This window comes from Artibeus jamaicensis, unplaced genomic scaffold (genome assembly GCF_021234435.1).
Source record: "Artibeus jamaicensis isolate MK-2021 breed Jamaican fruit bat unplaced genomic scaffold, CSHL_Jam_final contig_867, whole genome shotgun sequence".
Classification (NCBI taxonomy): domain Eukaryota; kingdom Metazoa; phylum Chordata; class Mammalia; order Chiroptera; family Phyllostomidae; genus Artibeus; species Artibeus jamaicensis.
In genome coordinates this window covers 8240350-8259913 of record NW_026521995.1, presented here as the reverse complement: position 1 = coordinate 8259913, position 19564 = coordinate 8240350, and the positions used below count along the sequence as shown (strand labels likewise).

The following is a 19564-nucleotide window of genomic DNA, read 5'->3' as shown; positions in this document are numbered from 1 at the left end:
ACTTAGTGTTTAAAAAATTTTAAGGATTCTTATAAATACAAAAGACAATTTTATGTTAATTTCTTTTCTTTATTTTAAAGGGCTTAGCTTCTTTTAAATTGGCAGTGTTCCTTTTAACTTACGCATTTGTTAATTGTAGAAATGGAAGCCCCAGCTTCCTCCTATCAAGCATTTTATGAAGGAGAAAGCCCCCTTCCCCACCATCCACCCAGTTCTTTTGTGCCACTGCTCTTTTTTGCCTGTTGCCTCCCTTCACTCTCAGAATCCACTGATTCTAAGAATATTTTAAAATCTTAAGACAATGTGAAATCACCCTTTAATAAAAGATATGATAGTAATATATTTTATTTTCTATAGCTGTCATAATACATGATTTCCAAATGTATTGTTATACTGTGTACAAAATGATTTATCACAACTTATATAGGTTAACATTATTTTACTGGAGTGTTTTTCTCCCATCAATTATGAATCTAAATAGCTTAATTAGAATGGCTTCTCTAAATAATAACCCCTTTATGAATGTATTTTTGTCTTAAAGGGAAATACTAATATTACAGTTCTGAAAGAAACATTGAGTGTTTCCATTACTGTTTTCTACACAAGATAGAAAATGCTACACCCAACCCCCGCAAATACTGCTTGACAATACTATTTTTGTCAAAGTGGACATCCCTGTCCTGTTCCTCATCTTAAGGTAATGCTTGTAGATTTTCCCCATTCAGTATGATGTTCGCTGTGGGCTTGTCATATATGGCCCCTGTTGTGTTGAGGTATGTTTCCTCTATTCCCACTTTGCTGAAAGTTTTTTTCATAAATGGGAGCTGGATTTTGTCAAATGCTTATTCTGCCTCTATTGACATGATCATTTAATTTTTATCTTTCACTTTGTTTATGTGATATATCACATTAAGTGATTTGCAGATATTGTATCAACCTTATATCCCAGGAATAAATTCCACTGGATCATGGTGTATGGTCTTTTTAATGTACTGCTCGATCTCATTTGCTAATATTTTGTTGAGGATTTTTGCATCTATGTTCATCAGGGAAATTAGCCTACAATTTATTTTTCAATCGTGTCTTTATCTGGTTTTTGAATTAGAATAATGCTGGCCTCAAAAGTGAATTTCAGAGCCTTCTCTCCTCTTAACTTTTTTTGAATTGAGAAGAGGTGAGTTCTTCTTTGAATGTTTGGTCAAAATTCCTTGTGAAGCCATCTGGGCTAGGACTTCTATTGGAAGTTTTTTGATTACAGCTTCAATTTCATTAGTTGAAATTGGTCTCTTCAGATTTTCTGTTTTTTATGCAGTTTGAGAGATTCTATATTTCTTTTTTTTAATTTTTTAAAAGTTTTTATTTATTTATTTATCTTTAGAGGGGAAGAGAAGGAGAGAGGGAGAGAAATATCAATGTATGGTTGCCTCTCATGCATCCCCTACTGGGAACTGGCCTGCAACCCAGGCATGTGCCCTGACTGGGAATCAAATTGTGCTCCTTTGGTTCGCAGGCCTGTGCTCAATCCACTGAGCTATGCCAGCCAGGGCAAGAGATTGTATATTTCTAAGAATCCACCCATTTTTCCAATTTGTCCAATTTGTAAGCATATAGTTGTTCATAATATTTTCTTATAATCCTTTGTATTTCTGTGGTGTCAGTTATTTCTTCTTTTTAATTTCTGATTTAATTTTTTGGCTCCCTATCTCTTTATTTTTCTTGATGAGTCAAGGTAAAAGTTTATCTTGTTTATCTTTTCAAAGAACCAGCTTTTGGTTTCATTGGTCTTTTGTATTTTTTTTAGACTATTTCATTAACTTTTGATCTGACCTTCATTATTTCTTTCCTTCTACTCAGTTTGGGTTTTGTTGTCCTTTTCTAGTTTCTTCAAGTATAGATTGCTTATTTGAAATTTTTCTTATTTTTTGAGGTAGGTCTATAATGTGATGAATTTTCCACTTAGGACTGCTTTTGCTGTGTCCCGTAGATTTTGGGTTGTTGTGTTGTCATTTTCATTTTTCTCAAGGTATCTACTGACTTCTTCCTTGATTTCACTGTTAAACCTATCCCCTGTTTGGTAACACGTTATTTAGCCTCCACGTGTTTGTGTTTTTTGGTTTTTTCTTGCGATTGATTTCTAGTTTCATACTATTGTGGTCAGAGAAGACGCTTCATATGATTTCAATCTTTTTACACTTATTAAGACTTGTGTCTAGTATGTGATATGTCCTAGAAAATGTTACACATACACTAGGAAAGAATGTATATCCTGCTGCTTTGGGGTGAAATGCTCTGAAGATACCAATTTAATCCATTTGATCTACTGTGTCATTTAAGACTGTTGTTTCCTTGTTTTTCTGTCTGGAAGATCTGTCCATTAATGTCAATGGGGTGTTAAAATCCCCTACTATGACTATGATTGTAGTATTGTAAATATCTCCCATGTTGTCTATCAAGATATTTAGGTGATCCTATGTTGGGTGCATACTCGCTTACAGGGGTTATATTCTCTTGTTAGATTGATGCCCTTATCACTATGTAGTGAACTTCTGTGTCTCTTATTATAGCCTTTGCTTAAAGCCTATTTTGTCTGATGTAAGTATTTCTATCCCAGATTTTCCCTTTTTTTGTTTTTCTTATTTTATTTTATTTTATTTTGTTTTATTTTATTTTATTTTATTTTATTTTATTTTATTTTATTTTATTTTATTTTATTTTATTTTATTTATTATCTTTAGAGGGGAAGGAGGGAAGGAGAGAGGGAGAGGAACATGAATGTACAGTTGCCTTTTGCGCATCCCCTGCTGGAAACTGGCCTGCAGGGAACCGGCCTGCAACCCAAGCATGTGCCCTGACTGGGAATCGAACCATGATCGTGTGGTTCACAGGCCCATGCTCAGTCCACTGAGCTACACCAGCCAGGGTTTGTTTTTCTTATTTTAATTTTAATATTTTTATTTAATTATTGTTCAAGTACAGTTTTCTGTCTTTTACTCCCAGCCCAGCCCACCCCCCCATGCTCCCCACCTCCCTCCCATTTCCACCCCCCCTTAGTTTTTGTCCATTATGCTGAGTGAAATAAGCCAGGTGGTGAAAGACAAATACCATATGATCTCACCTTTAACAGGAACCTAAATAACAAAACAAACAAGCAAGCTTTTTCTTCATTTTCACTTGAAGATCTTTCTCCATCCCTTTACTTTTAGTCTGTGTGTGTCTTTTTTTCTGAGGTGGATTTCTTGTGGACAGAATATGTATGGGTCTCCTTTCTTATTCATTCAGCTACCCTGTGTTTTTTCATTGGAGCATTTAAGCCATTTACATTTAAATTGATTATTGATAGCTACATATTTATTGCCATTTTATTCTTTATAACTATGTTCCTCTTATTTTTTTCTTTCTTCTTCTTAAAGAACTTTTAACGTTTCTTGTACTACTGTTTTGGTGGTAATTAACTCCTTTAATTTTTCTTGTCTGGGAAGCTCGCTATTTCTCCCTCTATTTGAAATGATAGGTTTGACTGGTAAAGTAGTCTTGGTTATAGGTCATTACTTTTCAACAGTGAATATTTCAAAACAATCCCTTTTGGCCTAAATGTGTCTGTTGAGAAATTGGCTGTATTTTTCTTCCTGCTTTTAAGATTCTCTGTTTTTAATTTTTGCCATTTAAATTATGTGTCTTGGTGTGGTCCTTTTGAGGTTCATCTTCTCTAGGACTCTCTGTGCTTCAAGGACTTGTGTGCCTTTTTCCTTCACCATAAAAGGGAAGTTTTAAGTTATTATTTCTTCAAATATGCTCTCAATCCGTTGCTCTCTCTTTTCTCTTTCAGATACACTTATGTGGATGTTGTTATGCTTCATGTTGTCCCAAAGTTCCTTTAAACTGTCCTCATTTTAAAATTATTTTTCATTTTGCTGCCCTGGTAGGGCGTTTTCTGCTATATTGGGTTCCAAGTCACTGATTCAATCCACTGCTTCATCTAACCTGTTTTTTATTTATGGTTGTGTATTCTTCGTTTCAGATATTGTAGTCTTCATTTCTGTTTTTCCAATCATTTGTATGTACTTTTTCATGCTGTTGTAGTCCTAAGTTCCTTGAGCATCCTTATAACAATTGTTTTGACCTCTATATCTGGTAGCTTGCTTGTCTCCATTTCATTTAGTTCTTTTTGTGGAAATTTCTCCTGTTCTTTCATTTTCTGTCTTCCCATTTTGGCTGCCTCTCTGTGTTTGTTTCTCTGTGTTAGGTAGATCTGCTATGTCTCCCAGTCTTGGTGATGGACGTATGTAGCAGGTGTCCTATGGCGCCCAGTGTGGCAGTCTTCTTGATCACCTGCACTGGTTGCTCTAGGAATGTCTGTGTGGCTTATATGAGCCTTCCTGTTGTAGTTGAGTTGGGATTGTTATTCATCCATTCTTGCGCGGGGTTACCCTTAGGTTTCTAAGGGTAAGGACCAACCCTAACCATGGTATATAAGCTGCTGTACAGATGCTGACCACACGTAGTGGAATTCGCCGCAGCAGAGTCTGATGCCAGCTGAGATCTCTCTCTTTTTGGACACTTGTGAAGGTAATTGGATTTTGCTGTAATGTCTGAAGCTCACCACTGGATATGTTGGTTCTGGGGCATCTTGGGAAAGACTCTGGTGTAGGTCAATGTCAGACCCTGCCTGTGGTTGACCCTGGGCAAACCTTTGGAGCTACAAAATAACCCATAGTTTGTGGTTCCTCTGCAGTGGTTAGGTGAGCATTGGAAGGGCTGAACATCACACCAAGGCTGGCTTCCACCAGCACTAAGCTCTGGGGCTGGTCATCAAAAGTCCCAAGGCACCCTGAGAACCACTGTATCTGCCTCTGCCTGCTTGTTAGGCTCAGTCATTGAAAGAGACTGATGACACTCGAGTTGCATGAGGTAGGTTCTCTCGAGTCACCAAGTAGGGGTGAGTGGTGTTTACCAGATTGACACAGATTCAAAATTGGTGCCAATGTTGGATCTGAGGCCACTCAGCAATAGTCCCAGGGTACACTAAGGCTAGCTACCACCTACTGGGTGCTTGAAGATCTTTACAGTGTCTCGGAGAGTCATCAGGGGGAGGCCAACAGAGTTTTCAGGCCCAACTGCCCTAGATTTGGCTCTATAAAGGGATGGCTTTTCACTGGCTGAGCATGCTAGGGAAAAATGGCCCCTGTCTTAAAGCCACACAACTCAGTTTGTCCTGGATTCTGCCCAGAGTTCCTGGGGAGCCAGAGGTCGGGAGGGTGGAGTCTTTGGGACTTAGGAAGACGGAGCTATTGGATCTCTTGTGAAGGGGTGTCACCAGTCAGGCTTGTGGGAAGGTGGGGTAATGGCCCCTTGCTCAGAGCCACACTAATCAGTCTCTGACACCCCGAGTCCACCTGTATCTCTATACTCCAGACCCAAGCAGCGGACTCCTCCACAGGGTGCGAGCTTCACCGGGCGAGGGTGACAATGAGTAGAAAGGGTGAGGCTATTGCATTCCCCTCGGCTGATGCCATATACAGGGGAGTGCTCCACCCAAGAAAGATGGCACGTGCAGTTTGGGAAAGGGACTCAGCACAGGGACTCTGGTAGCTGTCCCTTCGGCTCTCTCCCCAGAGCCACACAACCCAGTCTCTCCTCACACAACACTGTTCCACTCCCAGATGCCCTCCCTCTGTTAAAAAGCCGAGGATGAGTGGCCGTGGATGTAATTTGTGTGTGTTGGTGTTTTAAGAGGGTGCCTGATTTTTTAGCAGACTCCCATCTCTCTCTGGTAGATAGAATTCCTGCTGGTTTTCATTTCACGGTCAGATGTTATGTGGGCTCCTCTTCCTGACTGTGGTGCTCTGGACTTGGGAGCCAGGTGAGAGGTTGAGAACACACCCTCCTCAGGGGGAACATTTGCAGCTGGGATATCCCTCTGGATTCCTGGGCACTGCCTGTGGGTACATGGCTAGACCTTTCTCTGTCTCCCCCACCCCTCTTCCTACCCAGGATTAATGTGGCTTCTTTTGTAAATCCTTGGTTATAAGAGTTCTGTTCAGCTGCTCTTCAGCTGGTTATTAAGGTTGATTGTTTGATATTTTAGTGATAATTCCAGTTTGGTCTTGGGAGTAGATGGGTGTAACTTACCTCCCCTCTGCCATCTAGGATCTCTCTAAATTTTTTTTTAATCTTCACCCAAGGATAGTTCACTGGCTTTTAATGAGAGCGGAAGAGAGGGAGGGAGGGAGGGAGGGAGGGAGGGAGGGAGGGAGGGAGGGAGGGAGGGAGGGAGGGAGGGAGAGACATCGATGTGAGAGAAACATTGATCAGTTGCACTCGTACATGCCCTGACCGGGGATCAAACTCAAACTACGTATATGCCCTATCAGGGCACTGAACCCACCACAGCCTTTGGGTGCACGGGACGATGCTCAGTCAACCAGGCAACCGGCCACAGTGTCTCCAGATAGATTTTTAATGTTAGTGAAACAAAGCTACCTAGTGACTTTAACATTAAAAATCTCTACTGTTGAAAGCTAAAGAATTTATGCTGTTATTTAAATTTAGTTCTTAGCATTAATATAATTTCCTTGTTCCTATTATTCTCTCTTGTAACCTCCTTTGAAAACCAATGAAGATAAATTGGTATTTTACAAAACTTTAAAATTCTCAGAAATGCCTTAGCTTTTTATCAGAGAAACCATCATTCATGTGACTTTTTTCTGTGCAGGTTTTTCATTTCATACAAATTACTTACATTTAATTCAGTTTAGTTCATCGTCTTCTCCCAATTATGACAAACATACACAGTACTTCATATTTTTTTACAAACCCTCCTGGCCGGTTCTGTAAACCACCAACCCAGACTGTCAGTTTACAGGGCGGATGCACACAGAGTTATTTTCCTGGTGTGTATTAGATGCTTGGACAGTTAGTTCCCAAACATTTCAACACACTGAGGTTACATATGTGATTTTTTTTAGTGGCTTCTAATGTTTCTATAACCTGATAAAATGCTATTAATCCTTTGTAGCCGCTTTTAAAAAAGTACTTCGTGTGCTAAAAGCAAGTTCAGAAATTCAAAGCACTTTTATGTGAAGTAATATTATCCTGACATCAGCCTACGTTCATTTTTTCAATAAAAGTGTTGGTAAATCCTGTGAGGGAAATAAAACATATTGTTTATGCTGTGTAAGTCCAAAAATATTTTTTAAAAACCTCATGCATTGCTTATGGTTTTGTGATTTGCATGATCTGGTCCAGTGACAGCTACGCATTATCTTCTCAGATGTTTGAAAGTATTTAGGATAAAGTTGGAATGACCTCGGGATGATCTTGCCAGTCCAGCTGCTTAACTCTGAACTCTATTCAATAACAGTTTGTGAACTCAGCACATCTCCTCAGAACTCTCCTGTGGGTTGCAAGTGATCAAAAAGACAAAACCGTAATGACAGGGCCGTTAGATAGGTTTCACAGACAGGGAATTCTAAAGACTCATTCACTATAAAACTGCACACCAGGAAGGCCAAATCTTTTATTTAAATCGTCACAAATGCAAAAGCATAACTGAAAATATATATATGTAGCACATACATATATCCTCAAATTCCTAGAAAATTATCACAAATTTATTGGCTTTCCATTTCATTATATGGGAGATCCCCAAAACGTTACATAGAACAAAAAAAATCGTACATGCAGTTTTTGCATGATCAGCATCCTTTGCATTTTTCATCTGTCTGTTTTCATTCAGGCATTTGTCTGTTTGCAAAGGATTTGCTAATAAATGTTTCTTAATTTCAGCTTCCAGGCCATGGGAGTCACGTGTTCTGGCATGTAAAATTTGGTATCCTGTAATGTCTGTTCAAACTTCAAGTGTATCTTGCCTTTTCTGTAGCAAGAGCCAGCCTGCGGATGTTGGATATGCAGCCAGCGGCAGCTTCCTGGAGATCCTCATCAGCGGACCCAACCATATGCAGTAGCATCTGTCACACATAAGGAGAAGAAGGAAAGTAAGAATAAAACTGCTAATCTAAAGATATAATGTTAGGCTATGAAAATAATTTTAAATATTTAATATTGTTTCAAGTCACCAAAAAAGTACAAGTGCTGTAATTCTGTTTGAGCAAATACAAATATAGATGATGTTTAGTCAGATGCAGGAATTTCTCATAAAATTCCTAGGCAAGTTTCTCCTTTCTTTGGTCATATAAATGCTATGGACTCTACTTGGAAATTTGCATTTTTTTCTGGCCACTCCCTAGGATAATGCATGAACACCATGCATGCAATCCTTGTAGATTTAATCTCTGCATTCAGATCCACCTGATCATGTCACCGCCTAATTATATCAGTCCCTTAAAGGATATTGTCACTGACGCCCAATGCTAGCTTAGCAGCCAGTCTATTACCCTTCAAGGATTATTGTGCTATGGCCTCGGTTTACCCTTCTAGCCGTTCCTGTCCCCCTGCTCTGTCTTGTACTCCAAGGTCACACTTCCTCACTTCTTTCATGATACCCCTGTACCTGAAATGCCTTTCCATCCCCTTCTCTGACTTTCTGAATTTTAACCATCTTTCATGACCCAGATATCTTTTTGGCAAAGCCTCCATGGACTTCCATTTAACAAAACATTGTTTCTCCCTCATCAGAACTCTCCTAGCAGTTTACTCAAATGTATGTCGCTACACTTACATCCTTCCCCTTTACCCAGAGATTTGGATTAATGCTTTCTGACCTTCTTTAGATTGTAAACTCAGGAATTTAGGGTACTAAAAGGCATCTAATACATACATGTCCAATAAATTTCAAATAAATGAATTAGAATTTTTAAAATCTATCATTCACGAATATAACTAGTAGTCCTGATGAAGATTTAAAATGTAATTTGAATCACATATTTCCTATATAATATCATTTGAGTACAAATGTGGATGATGTCAGAAGATAGCAGATTTAAAAAGCAAAGAACTCCTCTAAGGGGAAATGCTAAGAGATGGCTTAAATATGTCTTGATTAGGAGTTTAGCTTTTATTCTGAAGGTAATAAAGTTGTTGAATCACTTTAATCAGGTGAGTGACATGGTCAAATTTGTGTTCCTCAAATATATCTTTTATGACAACTTATATAGACCACAGAAAGAAGAGACTGAAGGGTACTACAGTACTTCAGGCTATAGGTGATATGGATTGAGTAAATCAGGCCCAGGAGTAGCATGAAGGAATGAATTCAGGAAATATTCAGGGACTAAACTATTCAACTAATGGCTTGAGGACAGTGGTATCCAAAGAGAAGAAAATAGCCCTGGCTGGTGTGGCTCAGTTGGTTGGAGCACAGCCCATAAACTGAAAGGCTGTAGTTTGATTCCCAGTCAGGGCACATGCCTAGATGGCAGATTTGGTCCCTACTTGGGGCATGTGTGAGAGGCAGTTGATGCTTCTTTCACACATAGATGTTTCCCTTCCTCCCTTCCCCTCTCTCTAAAAGCAATAAGTATGTTCTCAGGTGAGGATAAACATACAAAAACAAACAAATAAAAGAAATTAAAAATGGTAATCTCATACATAAACATCAATTCCAGGTGGATTAATAATTTAAATAAGAATAGAAAAATATAAATTTCTTAGAAGGTGTACATGAGAAAACCTTGATCAAATTGGGGTAGGAAAGGACGTCTGGTCGATGTCTGGTCTCTCAGTTCCTTGACTCCCTCATTGTCAATGACCCGCACCACACTCTAGCCCCCACTTCAGGGTCACACCCTGGTCCTCATTTTCATTGTTCTCAACAGTCCAACCTTCAAACACTCTAATCACACTTTCTACTTCTATGGTTTGGTCCTTGAACTTGCTTGTTCTCATCACAACCTCTAGTCCTTTGGCCTGTATATGTTTTTTTTTAACCATCTCCTGTCTCCAGTTCCTCCATAACCAGTGCAGTTTCCACAGTACATCTTTTCAGTCATTCTCTTACCAGTTTCTTAGACCTCCTTATGACATGCATCTGTAAAACCATAACCAACTGTGTCTTTCCCATGCCTCTGTAATAACTGAGCCTCACTGGAGGCAATATGTATACAAGGCAAAGAAATCCAATTTCAAATGAATTCTCATCACCGCCTAGCAATCTAAATATGTCTCTCTCTAATAGGTCACTTCCTCACTCTTTTCAATCTTCCCCAATTCCCAATTCTTCCTCACAATTCCTGTTCTCAGCAGATAACCTTTAAGGGTCCTTCATAAACATGCCAGAAGCCATTAGACAAGAACTACCTTAACCAAATCTGCAAACCTACCTGCAACTTAGCCCAGCTTTTCTCCTTTCTGATGTCTCTCTCCCCTTTTATCAAGGTCCACCACTTCACTTGTATCAACCAGTCTTTTTCTACGTGACACATTTTACCACCATGTTCTCCCTTTCTTATTACTTTATCTTTAATCTCTCCTTTCTACTGATTCCTTCCTATCATCATTCACAAGCATGTCCCCATTTCTTAAAAAACAACCCCCTCACCTGCAAAAAACCCCAATGATACAAACAAATGCCCCTAAAACCCACCATTTGACTCATATTCTTTCCTTCATAGTCAAATTTCTTTAAAGCGTTGTATGGAATTACTGTCTCTGGTCTTAAACTCCATTTAACTCACTCCAGGTTGGCTTCTGCCTTCAGCTTTTCATTGAAACAGCCCTTTTAAAGGTCATCAATAACTCCCATGTTGCAAAGAGCAACCAACACTTATGAATCCTCCTCTTATTTGGCCCTTTAGCAGAGTTTAATATAACTGACTACCTCATCCTTTCTGAAATTTTCTCTGTTTCTTATTACCGGCCTCTGCTGGTTTTCTGTCTCCACTTGTCCTCATCTTTCCACAGTTCACTGATGACTCTTTATCCTCCTCCCAACCATAAACTGTTAAAAGTTTTCTTAGAACAAATTCCTTTTCTTTCTTCATTCTGTTCTCTCTTCCTAGATGGTTTCTTTTACTACCTAACTTCAAATACCATTCAGGTGAAACCATCTTCTAAATTTATATCTCCACTTCAGAACATTCTTTTTAATGACACATTTCATAGCCAATGCTTCTTAGATATCTCTAAATGGAAGTCTCACAGCTATCTCAAATTTAATATATTCTGAATAAAATTTTAAATGTTTTTCTTTCTAAACCTGAATCCCTCAATATTCTTCCATATTAGTAATAGATATCATCACTTAGTTGCTCAAGCCAGAAATTTCCCTGTCTCACACTTACTCCACTCTTACCTTCTTTGTACACCACCCAACAAATTATCCTATTCTTGTGATTCAACTGCTTATACTTATCAAAGTCATTCACTTCTCCCTATTGCTTCTCTCTATTCTCACTGTCACTCACCACCCTTGTAAAGTTGACAACAGCTTTTCATTGTCTTTGTATACTCCCTTGTTCCCTATAACTGATCATTCATTTACACTGCTTCCAGACTAATTTTCTGAATTGTGAAGTTCACCAACAAGGGGAAAAATTCCAGAGAAAAACAAAGAGATATGATTATTTATCTGAGGGATAACAAAAAGAAATATTCTCTTCTGAGTAAGGGAAACAGGGCTGTATGGGGAAGCTCATGCCTTAAGAGTTTTGCATTGTTAAGGTAATTAAGCCAGGAGGCCATTAGATGAGGTAGTGATAGTGCATTGGTAGGCTATGTAAGCAGACCGAAATCTAAACTAGAGTCAATATATGTTAATCTGAGAAAATGAAACCTAAGTACAACCAATTTCCAGGAGCCAACGAGGCTTTCCCAAGCAGGGCAACCACTTAAGCTATAGCCAATCAAATGATTTCCATACTGTGCCTCTGGGTCTTCTCTGTAAAAACCTTCCCATCTTCTGTTGGTGGAGGATTTTAAAGAAGTTTAACAGTGCGTGATTTTTGCTCCCTATTTTTAAGGGAGTGAAACTAAGATTAAAATTACTTTCAACTGCTGCTTGGTGGCCAGGCTTTTGTATCTCTGACTGTATGTCCATGTCATGATGGACCATGATGTAGCCAGGCTTCATGCAGGTTATGCATTTTAATCTCATAAACCTAGCAACCAGAACAAAGTAAGTGGTCCAGAAATGCAGTTCATTATCATGGTGATTATTTCACCAGTTCTGAAGTCTGATCTTGGCATTTACTCCCTGGAGGCCAGCCCTGGTTAGTTTGGGAAGAATGAGGAAGCAGGGATTTGGGCCCTGAGGTCAGTCTGGCCCTGTTGGCACTTGCTCTAGGCCCCATCATATTTCTGGTTGACCTCCACGGGGACCAATGACCCAGGTTTCACTTGTCATCAGCTATTGCCACCACCACCTTGCCCAGCTCCCTTGGAAAGCAGCCTCTTGGCCTGATGCCTGACCAAATGTCTGCATTGTACCCATACCCCTTCATATCTGGTGGTGTTCTGTGGTCCCCTCTGGCTTTCCAAGAGTCAGCAGCATTTATTCCCAAACCCTGGATGTCAGTTACATAATTTCATGTTACACAAACCAATGACTGGTGAGTATGAAATGTACTAATCACAGTATTTGGCTTGCTGTCGGCATCTCTGGGTTTCACAGACTGCCGCATGTCTCCTCCTCCTGGAGGAGACAACTAGACAAGGGTTGCTGAAGGGAGCATCTACTGTGCATTTGGATGCTTGATGTGAGAACACAACATTTAATCAATGCAGGGCCCTTTTCAAGACTCTACTCTGTAAATCACTTTTTCTATTATCTGACTAACTTCTAGTCCTGAATGCATTAAGAACTTAATTTTGGGAACTTAATTTTGCCTAAGTTCCTTGCATGAACCATGAGGCTTCATTCTATACCCTGGGTGGTGGTGAGTGAATGTTAATAGCCTAAACATTCCCTAAAATAGCTTTTTAATCAGTAGGGCCCAGCAGTCCAGTATTTTAAAGGACTAAAGTATAGGCAAGGGGGAAATTTTAAAAAAATAGGTAAAAGGAGCAAAGTAAGGCATAGAACAGTGCATGCAGTGGGCAGTCAGAGTTGCTTCCTTAAATGTATCTTGAGTGACTCATTGGCTCACAAGTTACCTATCATTTGCACAACATGAAATGGTTAGCTGCCACATCTACTACATGCCAGGCCCTGGGATTTACTCTTTGCTGGTTAATTCATCCTGCTCTTCCCATTTCTCCTAGCCCAGAACATTCTCAGCCAAGGGCGCCATGTTGGAAGTGTAGGATTTTTGTGTGCTCAGGGTCTGAATGGCTCTGTATCTGAGAAGCACTCCCAGGACCCTCTTTGGTGATGCTCTTATTTGAATTCATCGCTTTTCCTGAGTTTTATTTTGTTTTCAATGACACAAGTTACTCATTGCTTTGTTATACATTGAGAGGCTAGGTAGCTAATGGTACTTTACAAATTGAGTAAGGGCACCCTGCTCTCCCAAACCACCATCTGAGAAATGGGCTATGACCTGGTAGGTAGAATGCGTCTTGGCTTAAAATTAAGCTAAGGAAGGTAAGCTTTTGTGTTTCGTAAGAGAGTCACATGCAAACTAGAGTTCTCAGAGGAATGCTTCCCAACAATTGTGAACAGCACGTAACAAAAACTTAGGGCACAGTCCTGCATGTGATGGGCAGCCGACAGAAAGTAAAGAGCAGCACATGTTTTCAAATCACTAACACACGTGGCAAGGTGAAGGTGGTTTGTACTGCTTTGCAATAATTCCTTAAAAGGAGTATTCTTCTTAGGAAAGTGAGATGAAAATTAGGTACAAGTGATTATAGAAATCAGTACGCATTGTTTGGGTATATTTTTTGATCTGTGGACTTTTCCAACTATGAAAATATTCTTAATGTTATAAGGGGGAAAAACACCTCAGGTTTAACTTTTTGAAGTGTTTGTTCCTTTCAAAAACTTTCCTTTTTTTAATCCTCCCTCTCCCCCAAGTGCACTCAAGGACTTCAAATTTATTGGGAGTTTCATATATACACTGTTGGAAAACTAGCCCCCTTGCTTTAAAACTTAATTGCATAGGGCACCTTAAAACATCATTTAAACACATAACTTTTTACAACGTTGGCGTGAATGAGGACAGGGGAGGGGCGCAGAGTGTGGTTTGTGGGTTGGACTGACTCGAATACTTCCTCCAGCGTCAAGAGCTTTGATCTCCAGGCACATGCCCTCCTCGGGCAGCTGTGACCCATGACTGGCGTCCCCTGTGGGTCACACCAACGTGCCATGGGGATCGCTGTCTGTACTCAATTTTTACTTTTATATCTGTTTACAATTTTATGTAATATTTCAGCTGTATGAAAAATATGTACCAATTTGAGTGATAACAGATTTTCTTGTGGTTTGACTTGACATTGTTTGGGTGAATGCACACAGGAAATGAGAGTTTTAATTAGAGTGGGAAGAGCTCAGAAATACCTGCCTGCACAGTGAGCTCAGTGGGTCAGTGCAGCACAGTGAGCTCAGTGGGTTTTCCAGAAAGATCTTGCATTCCCAGAGCTGACTTGAACTGTGAGCCCACTTGCTGTTGTCTAGTTTGTGAGCCCCGTGCCTGGCTGCAGTGTGGTTGCCCTGCCTGGTAACATGGAATGCACGTGGATAGACCCACAGGTGGCTGCCCGGCCGTCCATGACTAGCTCTGCTTCTGTGGTGGTGGGGACCCCACCGCAGTTTCTTTCCCATCCTGACTTTGATCCGCAGTAATTTATTTCTTATGACAGCCCCCCAGAGCCCTGGGCTTCAAAACACATTTTACATTTGCTGGTTGTGGTGTGCCTGCCAGTGGTGTCTGTCTGCCTCCTGTGCCATGGTGCCTGCCATGGTTCCCTGATCTGAGGCCCACGTCTGCAATGCTTGAAAGGGGCTCTACTTGTCCCACAGAGCGCCCTGTCTCTGCAGATGTTCGCTCACACTCAACTTGTCCTTTGGTCTTTCCTCCATGTTATGTTTTCATGAGCCTTCCACTAGAGAAGTGGACACACAGACCCACAGACCCACAGGGAATAGTGTTGCATCTCGAGTACTGGGTGGTAAAAACAGAATATACTCATATACTAGAGCCCTAACAACCTTCTTCTAAAGAATGCTAAAAATGGAGAATAATTTGATTACTGGCTGGAGGAGAAGATGAAGGGACTCTGCTCTGGACTCTACATTAGAGGAAAAGGCAGCAGGAAGTCTCTGTATGTCCTGGGCAGAAACTCATGGTGTCATTTGGAATGGGTTCAGTTGCTTTTCAACTTACTATATTTGTAAAGTTCTCAGAATGGGCCCTGGCCCACAGTAACTGCTTTCTAGTTTTTAGCTCTGATTACCCCAGTAAAAGCAGACTTTGGACATTGTACACTAAACCTGATCAGGCCAAATGTGACCAGTGCTGGCTGGAACCACTGACCCTCTCCTTAAGTCAGGTTACTGCTACTTGGCGCAGGCCAGGAGTCATGTGCGTGGCACCTCTGTGTAAGGAATGCCAGGAGGCCCTGAGGGGAAGCTCAGCAGGACTGAGTCTCTGAGTCCCAGTCAAGTTCTGCTTTCGTGGAAGGTTCCAAGAGGTCCTTCTGGAGAAATGAGTGAGCCCTGAGAGACAGGGCCCTCTGCAGTCCGGGACTGTGGCAGCTGCAGGGCATACTGGGTCCTGCAGGTTCTGCAGTAATATAGCAGCAGGAACAGACTGCTTTATGTTTCCTGCTCTGGGTTTCACTATGACCTTCCTCTGGCTCTTAGTAGCAGGTCAAAGAACATTTCTGTGGGGTAAAATGTTCTAGGAAGCAGAGCAGTCGGGAACTTGTGCAGTCACGACAAGACCAGCAGGTCCTTGAATGGTGTCATTTTGTTATAATGTTGATGAGATGCTATAGGAACTTAACTCTTGCTTATATCAATGAATTAATTGGTTTTGTTTTATGTTACTTCACTTTAAGTTGCAGAACCTATTGATGATAAGTGAGGACTTACTATATATATATATATATATATATATATATATATATATATATATATATATCAAAGAGTATAGTTGGGTAGATTTAATTGTGACTCCTCCAAAATATGTTTCTAGCTCTCACTTGAACTCACTACTTGATTATCTGCTTGACATCTCCACTTGGACAAAGCTGAACTCCTGATCCTCCCAGGCAAAAACTGCTTTTTCCACAGGCTCCCATTGCAGCTAAGGTCGGCTCATCTTTCCAGCTCTTGGGCCAAAGACTTTCTAGTATCCTTGACTTCTCTCTTTCTCTCATAGCCTTTATCCAAGCCATGGACAAAACCTGTTGGCTCCCCTTTCAAAATGCACCCAAATCTGATCTCTTCTCATAACCACCACTGCTCCAATCTGAGTCACTCGTCTCTTGACTGAATTGCATAATGAAGCCAAATTTTTGATATGCAAAAAAGATCTGGAGCTCATAATACTGAAGGTACAGCTTAGAGCAAATGAAATCACTCAGATTGGGAATTTAGGGGAATCTTTCTTATTAAGGAGAAAAGGCAAAGAGGGAGAAAATGAAAGCCTAGTTCAGAGTCAGGCCTAGTTCAGGCCCTTGTTCAGAAACACATATCTCATACTTGCCCTGAACGTCACTGCCGTTGCTGCCATGTGCATTCCCTTCCATCACTCCAACCTTTGTTTTTTTTTTTCACACAATGACTTTAGAAGAATGTTCTTGTTTTTGGTTTTGTTTTATTGTTGTTTTCTTTGGGGGGTAGAAGTTGTTGGGGAGGGCAAGAAAATAGGGTTGGATTCCAAGTGTAGGTCAGCTCCATGTAAGCAAGACAATATAGAACCCGAAGCAAATGGTCAGAAGCTGGAGGAGACTGTGATGATAAATAGAATTCCCTCCCATTAGACTTTGTTCAGGGCATGGAAGGCACAGGGGTGTTTCAGCCAGTGTTTCCTATGTGATAAGAGGAGTGGCAGCCCCAGCTACTATCTGAGCTACTGAGTATATATTCAGTAGTAATAAAATTGTCACTTAAAATGGCGTCTATCAAATTAAAACACAACAAAGAGCAGTTTGACCCAGACAACAACCTCTCCTCTGTCAGACTTTGACCTCCTCAGTTCCATCAATCTTCACCTCTACATCACATTAACTAATCAATCATCCTCATACTTATACCTGAACCTTATCAATACTGTTCCATTCCTGCCTCTAATTGCCCTCTATCAGAAATTCCAGGATGTTAACTAGAATTATTGTAGTGTTCATTTCATAATATACCTGCATAATACAAACATCTAATCATTATGTTGTACACCTGAAACCAATACAATGCTATACGTCACTTAAGTTCAACTTTAAAAAAGAAATTCCAGGTTCTGAGAGAGACAGAATGAGATCAAGAACAAAGGAGGTACTTATCTATGTTTACAGCCTTCCTGCTCTGGGGTCTACACTGTCTGGTCTGCCACGTCAGCTGCTTTTCTGTCCCTTGTTTAGTTCTGTTCTCTCTACCATCCCATCATACCAATACTGAAAACTGAAATCAAGGACCTCAATCAGACTTCTGAATCATGCTCACAAATTGATGCCAAGGCACCCATGTTCATGCTCTCTCATCTCAGCTGGCTCTCAGTTCTGCCTGGCAATCCATCTAGGTGTCTCTCTCGTCAACTTTCATTCTCAATGGCAGCTATTTAAAAACTTCTCTACTCTCTTCAAATTGCCTAGCCCACCACTTCAGTTCTCTTACTCTCAGCACACGTTTACGCCTCCTACCTGATGGGGAAATAAAAATCACAGAAAGGGAAATTGCCCAGCTCCCTGTCATCACACTCACAGATTTCCATCACAAGTGTACCATCCTTTCCTCCTCACCATCTGTCTTATACCAGAGGGATCTCTCCTCCAAGCTAAACTCAGTACCTTGCCCCAGGCTCTGTGTTCACCTGCCTCCCTATCTCCTCTGGCTGCTCACTTCATGATCCCCACTCTTTTCCAGTATCTTCACTGCCTCCCCTCTCATCCTGCTGTTGCCAATTATCATTTAAACATGCTCAACTCACCTGTCTCAGACACAAAACAGAGCAAAAGAGAAAACAAACCAAAGCTCCCTACCCTTTTAGCTGTCATCTCCACTTTCTCTTCTTGGCCAAACTTTTTCAAAGAGTGGTCTCTGCTTGCTGCCTCAATTTCTTTACCTCTTTTTCAAGGTTATCAGGAATTACTTTGGTATGAATCCAGCAGGCACTTTTGGTTCATGTCTCCCTCTTCTCTTGACTCCTTTGGGATAGAATAGCACTTTCCTGATTTGTTTGGATATTTTCCCTTTAACACTCTAATTGCTTCTTTTACGGAATCTTCTTTCTTTGCCCATCATGAATGGCATGGCTCAGGATGACCTGCTACCCTCTTACTTTTTTCTTTTCTCTATACACTCTCAAAAATAAATGCCATCCACTGTCATTATTTTATGAACCATGGCCCTCAAATATGTGTCTTCAAGGCTTGATATACCTATCACTCTATTTATATGTGATATTATAGGAATAAATCACATCTCCACTTTGTATCTTCCAAGATGTTCAAAGACAACATGTCCTAGATAAACTCCCAGTTTCCTCCACAAGCAGATTGTTTTTATTATACAGTCACCCAACCTAGACATTTAGATGCCTTTGCTCTACCCTCTTCCTCATTCTTCACATCCAAAAACGTCACCAAGTCCTGTTGTTTCAACTCCCACCTATCTCTTGGGTCCATCCATTTCTCTGCATTCCCAGTGCTTGTGAACTTAGTTGAAGCCACCATTGTCTCTTGCAGACCAGCGTGTAACTCATCTTCCTATAGCCTCAAACTGGAAAAACTTCAGAAAGGCATAATGGACCCACTGACTCCCCTTCCCAAAATATGTTAGTGGCTCCCCAGTGCCCCAGGCATAAAATTCTAGTTCCCCAAAGGGATTCTCAGCAGGCTGTGGTTGATATTTTCCATTCTGTTCATCTTTAGATTCCAATTTTTCCAGTGAACATATATCACTTACGTCACTTAAAAAGTTAAAACAAGTGGCTTGGCCAGAAAGAAGTAAGGCCTGCAAAGCAGATGAGTCATCTCAACAGTAGGAAGAGAACCAGAAGACTGATCACGGAAACAAAGGAAGTGTGACATTTTAAGGGAATAATAAGGTCGACATTATAATATGGCTTGAAGAGATGAAGTAACATGAGAATTTGGATGTGGATATTTGGAAGTCCTACAGATTATTAATAGAGCAATCTCTGAATTTTTTCAGGTAAAAGCCAGTGGTAATGGCCTGAAGAGCCAGGAGCAGCTGGGGCAACCAAGATCTTCAGAGAATGCTACTCCTTTGACACAGTGGATCCTACAGCGGACATAATTAATGGATAGGGCATTTGGAAATGAGCAAGTAAGCAGAGAGAGATTAAGAGGGAATATGCAGAAGTTAGAGGGAATAGCCTATGTCAGAATTTCCAGGTCTGGAGACACCAGATGGGATCGTGAGTACAGCAGGTGGGAACAGCCAGGAGAAGAAATACTCAAAGACCAGACAGATGTTACGAGAGTAGCTACAGACACATTTGTAGCTATGAGACAGGAACTTGAGGTATTTTCTTCCTATAACCTCAAT

The 19564-nt window shown here is 40.6% G+C and overlaps 1 protein-coding gene across 1 annotated transcript in view; it reads right to left on the bottom strand.

Annotated features, from left to right (window-relative positions):
* Window positions 1-7853: 7853 nt before the first annotated feature.
* Window positions 7854-19564, bottom strand: part of ODAD2 (outer dynein arm docking complex subunit 2) — a 178152-nt gene continuing 166441 nt past the window's right edge. The window contains exon 19 of the mRNA XM_037140830.2: window positions 7854-7967. Coding sequence (XP_036996725.2) covers window positions 7854-7967 — 114 coding nt within the window. The remainder of the gene's footprint in view (window positions 7968-19564) is intronic.